The 9,071-nt window shown below is 35.2% G+C and overlaps 2 protein-coding genes and 1 long non-coding RNA gene across 12 annotated transcripts in view; 2 read left to right on the top strand and 1 right to left on the bottom strand.

The window, feature by feature from the left end:
* LOC109539423 (heparan sulfate glucosamine 3-O-sulfotransferase 3A1) overlaps nt 1–3,686 on the top strand; it is a 43,549-nt gene extending 39,863 nt beyond the window's left edge. The window contains exon 6 of one of the 2 annotated variants that reach the window (XM_019907145.2): nt 3,438–3,686. In XM_019907145.2, the coding sequence (XP_019762704.1) occupies nt 3,438–3,442 (5 nt within the window). In that variant the 3' untranslated portion in view covers nt 3,443–3,686. Of the gene's footprint in view, nt 1–2,417; nt 2,844–3,437 lie in introns of those variants that run through there. The other variant, XM_019907144.2, reaches the window with a different exon arrangement.
* On the bottom strand, nt 3,582–8,496 carry LOC109539425. Of its 9 annotated transcripts, XM_019907154.2 has the most exons (6): nt 8,051–8,240; nt 7,841–8,002; nt 7,636–7,783; nt 7,265–7,571; nt 7,102–7,139; nt 3,582–3,734 (listed from the first exon to the last, which is right to left on the bottom strand). In XM_019907154.2, exons 1-6 carry the CDS (start codon nt 8,089–8,091, stop codon nt 3,723–3,725), a joined length of 708 nt encoding a protein of 235 aa, XP_019762713.2. In that variant the 5' UTR covers nt 8,092–8,240; the 3' UTR covers nt 3,582–3,722. The 9 variants fall into 9 exon arrangements, 4 of the variants coding, with proteins under 4 accessions (XP_019762713.2, XP_019762709.2, XP_019762708.2 ...); XR_002172118.2 differs by lacking the exon at nt 8,051–8,240 and adding an exon at nt 8,292–8,496 and having other exon boundaries at nt 7,102–7,571; XR_002172120.2 differs by having other exon boundaries at nt 7,102–7,566; nt 8,056–8,251.
* Nucleotides 8,324–8,820, top strand: LOC125503445. Its single transcript, XR_007280864.1, has 3 exons — nt 8,324–8,415; nt 8,514–8,695; nt 8,752–8,820. It is a non-coding gene; the product is annotated as an uncharacterized LOC125503445 (long non-coding RNA).
* Nucleotides 8,821–9,071: the final 251 nt, after the last annotated feature.

Genomic DNA, 9,071 nt, shown 5'->3' on the forward strand with positions numbered 1-9,071 from the left:
CACCTGTTCTGGAGATTTCGAGAACTATCTGGGTTACCTGGAGGAAACTATATAAGCGACGACGAGAACCAGACAGGGGGAGTGAAGTGACAGCAGCGACCGAGTTCTGAAGGGTTTAAACCCCGCGGGTCGGAAGACCGAGTTTTCCGTTCGTTATTGTTATTGTTTGTGAAGTTGACGTTAATTTAGAAGTTAGTTTGTTCCTGTTCCGTAGCTAAAGTTATACCGAGTGGAATAAAAGTTGGAAGCAGAAGAAAGAGTTTGATATTCGGCCATCCACGGTACAATATCTAAACCGACTACACATACATTAAGGCCTACCCAGATATTTTTAAACTTTAAAACAACTTAACTTTTAGGAATTCTATTTTATTAAGTGTTCAAAATGTTTTCCATTAGCAACCTGGCAATGGTAAAGTCGATGCGTCAATTAATCTCTAACATTTGTAAACGTGTTTCTCGGAATTCCAAGGCCAATGTTCCACATTCTTTCTCTCAGGTCTTCAATTGAATCAAGTTTTGTAAGATATCCCCAGAGAAAAAAAGGTGTGCGTCACGGGACGCTCGACAGAAGTGATAACTTATTATTAATCGAAACCATCAACCATTTAACTTGTTTAATGCATGATGGCAATACCAATTTATAATTTCAATATACTTGTTAGTCTAATAATTTATAAATGGATCAGCAATAGGTACAATATAATTTAAATTCCTTTTGAATATAAAATTTCTCTCATATTTACAACATTTAGCATTCTTCAATAGTTACAGTCGAATCCTAACTCAAGAAATTACATTAAATTTTGCGTTTTATCTGAAGAAAAATCAGCATTAAAATCTTCACTTAAAATAAATGGAAATGTATGGTAGTTTTGGCCAAGTAAACTGGACTCTTAAGGCCGGTCGTCCTTTCGACGCGTTGGCGTCTCAGCTGAGTTCGTCAGAAAAAAACATAAAAAAGGAGCAAATGATCCAAGTTCATTGCAATGTACTGGCTCGTCCGATAAAACTGAAGTTGTTTTGTACGAATTCGGACGAACTGTTGCGATGTGCAAACTATCCGAAACAAATGGGATTCGTTCACCGGTTTGCAGTGTTGCTGACTGAATAGAGATATTTTTGTAACACATCAAGCTGAAATGGATATTAAGAAACGAATGAGTCTATCTGCTTCTTTTTTAAATCTTTATATAAATGATGGCATTCTCCACATTGTTTTCTTTTTGCTAATGTATCAGCAACCCAATAGTTTTTCTTTTTAACTGCAATCGTCTTCTCACAAGATAACTATTATCCAAAAGAAAATCATACTAGACCGGGAAAAAAATTACCTTAAGCGTAATTTATTGTAACTTGTTGAAAGAAATAAAAGAATGACTCAATTCCCACATAGCAATCAGCAAAAGATCCATATGAACACCATGTATTATTAAGAAATATGATAATAACGATCGACTTTGCATATTTTGGTTAAAAAGAGGTGAGAAGAGAAAAAGTTCTACAATACAAGTGTTTAGTTTAGAACAGGGAATATTAAAATTATATTGTTGTAAGAACTGCCAGCATGTTGGCACCACTTTTCACGCAGATGTCTGTCAATGCACTTCATGTGCATTGACAGCATTGAAGCGCATTGTAAATCGTCAGCGCATTATTCGATTATCGCTGCACCGACATCCATCAGATCAGCTAATTGTTACCACGTGTTTTGTATTTTACAATAAATTAAGTCAGCGCCTATTTATTGTTTTCTTCATAAAAAATATAACTACAGTCCACTATATTGAAGAGATGTGTGCAAACATCCGAACAACAAGTACCACTGATTGTGTGCGATTTCCAGTGTTAGTCCTGTAAATTCGACACCGAAGACCGAGATTATGTGTAGTCATAATTTTAAAGATAACTAGTGCTATTGGCATGGGGATGCATTCAATTATCTTATTTAGACATAACGTTCACGTATGATTTGAGGTAGGTCTTTCTACATATATCCGTGAGTTATATGCACTACTTTTGTACACCTCTGGTATATCTTAGCTTAGTCAGTTGCAACCTCAGTACTTATGTATTTGCTGATTGTGCTTTTATTGTTTACCTTCGCAGTTGTATGACTTAGCTTTATGATTCTGTTCGAGACCTTTGTCGTGGTCAGATCTTTGTATCAGTTGCTCTGAATAAATTTGTCTTTTTTAAAAACAGTTTATTACGGTGTTGATTCATAATTCGTGTAATCTGTTTGTTGTTTGGTTTTTGGCTGTTTAAGTTAAGCTGAGGGTCAACTTTGTCCACCTTCCCTCGTTAAATTTTGTAACTGTATTCCGTTACTTTGCGGTTTGATCGTAATTTAGACTGAATGTTTTGTTATACTGCCAACCGCCTTCGCGTACTGTATTGATGTTTTGCTATTTTAGACTTGAAGAAGACGCCAATAAAGGTTGAGACGTCAGCAAATAATTGAATAGTGACGTTTTCATCGATGTCCCACACCTGCTACCTTCAACTTTAGTTATTTTTATGTCAAAAGATGGACTATTTGCTCATATGTAGACGTACCATAGGCTATTAAGGGCTAAAAAATTAAAGAGGGGTCTCATTATTTACGCGGGCACTGTATTTTGTTATAGTATGTATCAGACAAGAAAGTTTCCAACCTCTCAGAGCAAGTGGGCTTATGAGTAGTTTCTAACGTACTTTTCTTAATGTAATTGGATCCAAAAACAGAATAGCCTGATTGTTCATTGTTCTGTAATTCTGTATTATCACTCACAGTGCTGTCTCACAATTTTCGTAATCACAGTGCTGTCTCACAATTTTCGTAATAAATAGATACGAAAACATGAATAAATTTTACTACCGAGACTACTTACTACTTTCCCATTAATATGTGCTGTATTGGTAATAAAACGAACCCAAACTAACACAAAACGGCGATACTCAGATTATCCCAAACAGAACACTGACGTCAGATCACGCGATCATCACGTCATATCGTGGGCTTAAAGCTAAAACTGACCAAGTCTATCTATATACATTTTTGGTGAATGCACTTTCAAACTGTGCCAAAAATTATATCAGAATCCTTTTGGAAACTGGGTCATTAAAAACATATTTTAGTGCACCGGTTGGTGTGGCCTTGGGGACTTCGTCAGTTTTGGCACACAAATATACAATGTTTTTAAATTAAGTACTTGGCCAACAAACTCAAATGCGGCAATTTTAGGCTTTGTCACTTTTAGATTTAAACGCAAGATATGATTGATGATTGAGAATCGTACATGTGACATTTTGGTTTAAAAGAGCCGCTATTGAGACATAATTTTTTATTCTGTTTTTCAGTCTGAACCTCAGTTTTTGATTACTACGTTTTCAAACTTAAAAATGCTTTAAAATTGACAAATGAATAATTTCACATCACACTATTATTGTTGCAGATTAAACCAACTCACTCTCCCTGGAGTAGGAGCATGTTTTGGACATTGCTATACATTTTATGACTTGAACAGCGACTACCGACATCTCAAATTTACATCTTTGCCATGCGATTCCGGTAGTTATAAACAATAAAACATCAGTAGTTGAATTGAAATTGTATTTAAAAAATCGATGTTGCTTAAATAAATGGTAAATAAACATCATTAAAGCTATAAAATGCGACGTCTTCAGTGCACATAGCATAAACATTGGACGTATTCTTACTGGAACAACCAAAGTCAAGTCTATCTTCCTCGCTGAAAATATTTTACAATTAAGAAAATGCATTCTTAAAAAATATTTTTATATACAGGATGATTCACGGTCGATGATGACGTATTAGACGTTTAAGGAGAACGCGATGTACAATATTTTTGGACACCTTGGGGATTAATGCTATTTTTTAGCATAACATTTAGGGGGCAGGATTTTGGGAGATCAAAGCAGCAATTTTGGAAATGTTGGCTTTAATCTCCTGGTCGGACAGGAGTAGGATTTGTCGGAGTTGGGGGTTTAAGATTACAAGCTGAGTGGGGGGATTTTGGGATTGAGGGGGGGAACTTTTTTGAAGTTTCCAAGACTGTAGAAGCGGGTTTGCTCTGGAGAGAAACCCAAATCGCGAATTTCGTTGTGGATGTCTGCGATATCCATATGGGGATCGAGACCTATGTTATTTTCCTAAATTTTAAATTTTACGGTGGTCGTCTGTTGGGGCAAACGAAATGCCAGAGTATTGCTTTTTTGTGTTGGTGATTTTGAGATTGTGTGTGCCAGTCAGCCGGATTTTTAGCAGTGATTGGAACAATGGATTTAGGTTTCGAAATGTGTGAGGGTTGAGATTGGGGAGCTTGGGTGGTTGGAGGTTGTGTGTTTTGTGTTGCGGGGTTTTGGCAGTTTAATTTGGCTTTTTCAGCATGCAGGTAATTGTGTAGTGTTTCATTTCCTGCTTTGGGGAAATTCCAGGGAGTTATTTAAGGTCGGAATATTGGGGTTTTGGGGTGGGTTTTGTGTAGTAAGGTTGTTAATTGGAGTTGGATTGGTTGGTTGTAATTTTCGTTTAGTTTTCTAATTTGGGCTTCGAGTTTTTTAAAGGTATGTTTCGTTCTTCTGTCGGAGAATGCTAAAAGCATGAATTGATACAGTGGAAGTTGTGGTTTTAGTGGAGGGTGTTTGGGAGCCAAAGACACTTCCCGTTTCTTTGGACAGCTCGGACATCGCTGGTCTTTGATGTTTACTAGGTACTGTTTGGAACACCCAGGTTTGGGAAAAGTATGCTGCCGAAACACGTGGGTATGGAGAAAGAACGCTTGGGAAAAAGCATGCTGCCGACAAGCCTGGCAGTGATGCCATACTAGGGAAATTTCTAGTTCTACGGATTTTTCTCAGGAAAGAGGAAAACTAGATTTGTTATAATTATATATAGATTTTCAAATTTTTGTTTGACAAAAAAATTAATTATGGGAAGAAAATATTAAAATATCGAACTACAGAAGGCCAACAAGTAGATGCCATACTAGGAAATTTTTCCCTAGTTCTAGGGATTTTCCTCAGGCAAATGGAAAAAGAGATGTGTTATAATTTCTCTAGGGAATAATCTAGGAATTTAATATATCGGACTACAGAAGGCTGACAAGTAGAGGAACCACAAATTGTTTTAAGAAATATTAATGAACGTCTTTTTTAATTTTCCGGAAATAAACTTTACTGGAATGCAAAAATCAAAACACCTGCAGTGAGTGTGATTTGCAACTGCCCCATTTACATATAAACTTTGTCAACTACCTATTTAAATTAAAGCGTGAATTTAAACGAATAAATAAGAACACAAATTGAAGCAAAATTATGAGTTCCATTTTTTTAACCTGGTAATATACCGTTCCAATAACCTTTTCTGTTTCACTTATAATTTTTTATTAAATATTTCTATTTCTAATTTATTGTTGAACATCGAGGGGAAACTGGGAATTTTTAAAGTGACCATCTCGGGATTTTAATTTTACCGATCTGGTATTACTGGCATGTGTAAGGACCATAAATTATCGTTTTGACTACTTTAGCCTTGCTCAAGAATACTGAGAGAATAAGAAAGCGGTCCTATGTTATTTACAATTTAAATCCAAATATAAACCAGTTCAACGACTGGCGAGGTATTAGGTCGGAGGTACTTTTGAACACTGTAAACATTTTTATTTTTGCAGTGTTCAATTATCAATTATGATTACACTATTTTACTAAATTTGTCAGCTTCACGACATTTCCAACCTATTGGGTAATTAGGAGTAAAACGTACTTCCTATTTCAAAACTTTCTAGAAAAAATGTTACTGCAGTTTTATTGTGCAGAATTAAAATTGCCTCAATTTTGTGTTATAATAAACAGAGGGTTTCATTTCAAAGTAAGTGTGTTTTATTGTATTTAAAATGCGATGTTATTGTATCACGACCAGAACCAGCGTAAAAATACAACTCTTCAAATTCACCATTTGAACCAACGCGTTATCTCCGCATTACTTACTAAGGGTGCGCACTTAAATTTTTGATCAACAAACTTTTGTAAAATGATACAAATTTATTTCTATTTAAAATGTCTTAAATCAGTAATATTACCTTTTATTTTCACCTAATACCTCTGATGATTTACGCATCAAGCAACTGAGAATTACGTAATGTTTACTAGAAAAGCGTATTTATTAAGAGCGAATGGCTGATCTGTTTTGTTGCTTGTAAATATTAACAGTATATTACGGTACAAGTACTGCATGCATAAAGACCTCGGCTTCGCCTCGGGCGTCAACCTCGAGCAGTGGCTGAACTTCGATTTTCGTCTCGCGTACCGTATACTATTTTTCTTGATCCTCGGTGGAAACTAGCCGGAAAAGTAAAAGATTTTGAAAAAAACTTTTAAAATGTTGTCAAAACAGTCAGTTGAGACAAAGTCAAGTTGTCATCATACGTGGCGAAAGTACTTTCCACACGGGATGAAGAAAATTTGTAATGGGTAAAAGTGATACTTTTGACGTCGAAAACAGTGGCGAACGTACGAACATCCCTCAGGGGATCAAGAAAACAAAGATTTATTTTGTTTTGTTGGGTATTATTATTATTAAAGATTTATTGTCGTTTTTAAAAATAACAACATGAATCAACTACTTTGAAGGTGAGAAAGTGAAATTTTCTTGATACCTTGGTGGAAAGTACGTACTTTCGTCACTGTTTTCACTTTTCCCCATAACAAATTTTCTCTATCCCGTGAAAGTAATAACTCGCCACACACACTGACAGCTTGACTTTGTCATTGACTGTCAGCTGACTGTTTTGACAACATTTTCAACGTTTGTTTTCAACACATACGTTTTCCGGCTAATTTCCACCGAGGATCAAGAAAAATAGGTAGGTAGAAAAAAAGGTACGCGAGACAAAAGTCGAAGGCCCGCCACTGCGTGCATGACGTGTCAACTTCAAGCAGTGGCGAAACTTCGACTTTCGTCTTTTGAACCGTAATATACTATTTCTAGAAAATAACTAGTGTTAAGCCTGCAAACTTACTTGAATACTTGTCGGTCAGTCACGATTATTCGAGAGCAGAAAAGGAGGCTTGCAAAAATAAGTATGGGTTCGTACTTACCAAATAAATAAGCTTATCTCGGATTGCTGTTCCATTGTCTTAAAAGGAGAATATACATAGTAATCTGGTTTCAGTACACTACTTTTGGAAATACTATCTCTGGGCATAATTTGTCTAGCCCTCTTCAAAATATTTTCGACATATTGTGCTTCTGAAAGCTCACCCTCAGACGATGTACATGGAATTCCTGAGCTAATATCTATGTCCGAACAATTTGTATCATTAAAAGATGGTTCCATTTTTCTCTTTTTGTGATATCTGGTTCCATTTTGTGATCTTTTTTTACTATCGCTTTGCTGTGCTGCGCTTGAAAGTATGCACTCAATTCGTTTAACTCGCGATAATTTATACCCTAAAATTACTAATGTTTTATAGACTCTATATCTTTTCAAATTTGTGGTTTCCAGCAAAATTCGATAGGCGTTTTCAATGCTCACTTGATTATTAATTGAAATTAATTCAAGTCTGTTCTGAAATTTGACATTTCAATTACTTAGTTTATACTTGAAAGCGTTAGAACCAAAAATACCTTACCGCTTCAATAAGAAATGTCATTTCTACCGGGTTCAAAAATATTCCGTTCTTGTTTTGAGTTCCAAAACTTTTTAATAGGTTTTTTGTGACTTTAGTGACTTGTGCAAGATTCTCATTAACCAACCACACGGCCTGTGCCCGGTTTGATCTTGAAATTTAAAAATACAACAATCAAGCATTTTTACATACATCCCACTTTAGTTACCGTTTTTCCACTCTTTGATGCTCCAAAACGTGTCTTAATTGAATGTACTGCTTATTCACAACCTGCTCGTCTTCCCGTGTTTTAGCTGAGAAGAATAGCTTTAAACATGATGAGTTTAATTTAAAAACCGGATTTCTGTGGTTGTGGATGCACTGCTTAGCACTGAAAGAAATTATTATAAAACATTAAAATACATGTCTGTTTACAAACATTACAAATCCTCCATTTATTTTCTTCACTTTGCAATTCATTTAACACCATGTAGGTTAACTAGATAATGACTGCTTGGAGCTTCTATAATTATACAATTATCAAACTAGTCAGTCATGTTATAAATATAATAATATATTCAAAAACATAGATAAATATTTATTATTGTTTGGTTAACATTGTCAACGTCAATGTCTGTAAGCAAAACGACAGAATATCGGCTTGGCTGTCGTGAAGTTACCTTCGTTATCATGCATGTTATCATTGTAGCGTGCTCATATATGCCTCTGAAGCTATTAATATTTTGAGTAACTTCTGTATGTTTTGGCGTAGCTACCGTAACCATCTTACGATGGTAAAGACAGGTGGGTGGCAATCTTATAGGTGAACTTGGCAATGCGTTGCGGTGGTTACGAGACAACTCCGGATCGTTAGACTAATTCTGTCTTTTTTCAACTTGCAGAACAACGCTGCCAATGAATTGTATTCAAGTACCTGTCACGGACCCTATGCACAATAAAAGTGAGGCAAAGTCAAAATGTAGGCAACCCTCTGTCCTGACGGTTGTATGTCTCTTTCTATCTCATTGACATCCGGAGATTTGCAGCAATATTTAGCAATTTTGGTTTTTCTTAAACAGTTAAAGTATGATAAGTTATTCCTGAAAATATAACAAAATTAAACTCTCTTAACTATTTCAGGTTTAAAAAATCGTAACTACAATTCTGAAGTGGAATAATTAAGCAAAAGCAAAACTAATACGTGAAATAGGTATAATTATATATATAGTTTATATACTTTATTTATATAGTAAACACATACACAGTTTAACAAAAAACTTCTAAACTTACACTTTTTTATTTAGGTTTTAACAATAATTGTTAAATGGTACGAGTTTTGTCATTTTTTTTGCCTTACTGTTGCAACATTTCCATGCAACTTCATATTAAGAAGTGAAGAGTGGTGGTGCATTCGACATTTTATAAAAATATCCAGAATTTTTCGGATGAGCTGAATCTCG

The sequence above is a fragment of the Dendroctonus ponderosae genome, unplaced genomic scaffold, assembly GCF_020466585.1.
Source record: "Dendroctonus ponderosae isolate FM_Combo_2020 unplaced genomic scaffold, Dpon_F_20191213v2 Dpon_F_20191213_2, whole genome shotgun sequence".
Classification (NCBI taxonomy): domain Eukaryota; kingdom Metazoa; phylum Arthropoda; class Insecta; order Coleoptera; family Curculionidae; genus Dendroctonus; species Dendroctonus ponderosae.

Excerpts from the sequence above, each read along its gene's own strand:
- LOC109539425 (XM_019907149.2), bottom strand. The coding sequence starts at position 8,091 with ATGAATTGCAAAGTGAAGAAAATAAATGGAGGATTTGTAAT. Across the intron at positions 8,003-8,050 it reads ATAAATGGAGGATTTGTAAT|TGCTAAGCAGTGCATCCACA; the intron begins GTTTGTAAACAG and ends AATTTCTTTCAG. Across the intron at positions 7,784-7,840 it reads CATCAAAGAGTGGAAAAACG|ATCAAACCGGGCACAGGCCG; the intron begins GTAACTAAAGTG and ends TTAAATTTCAAG.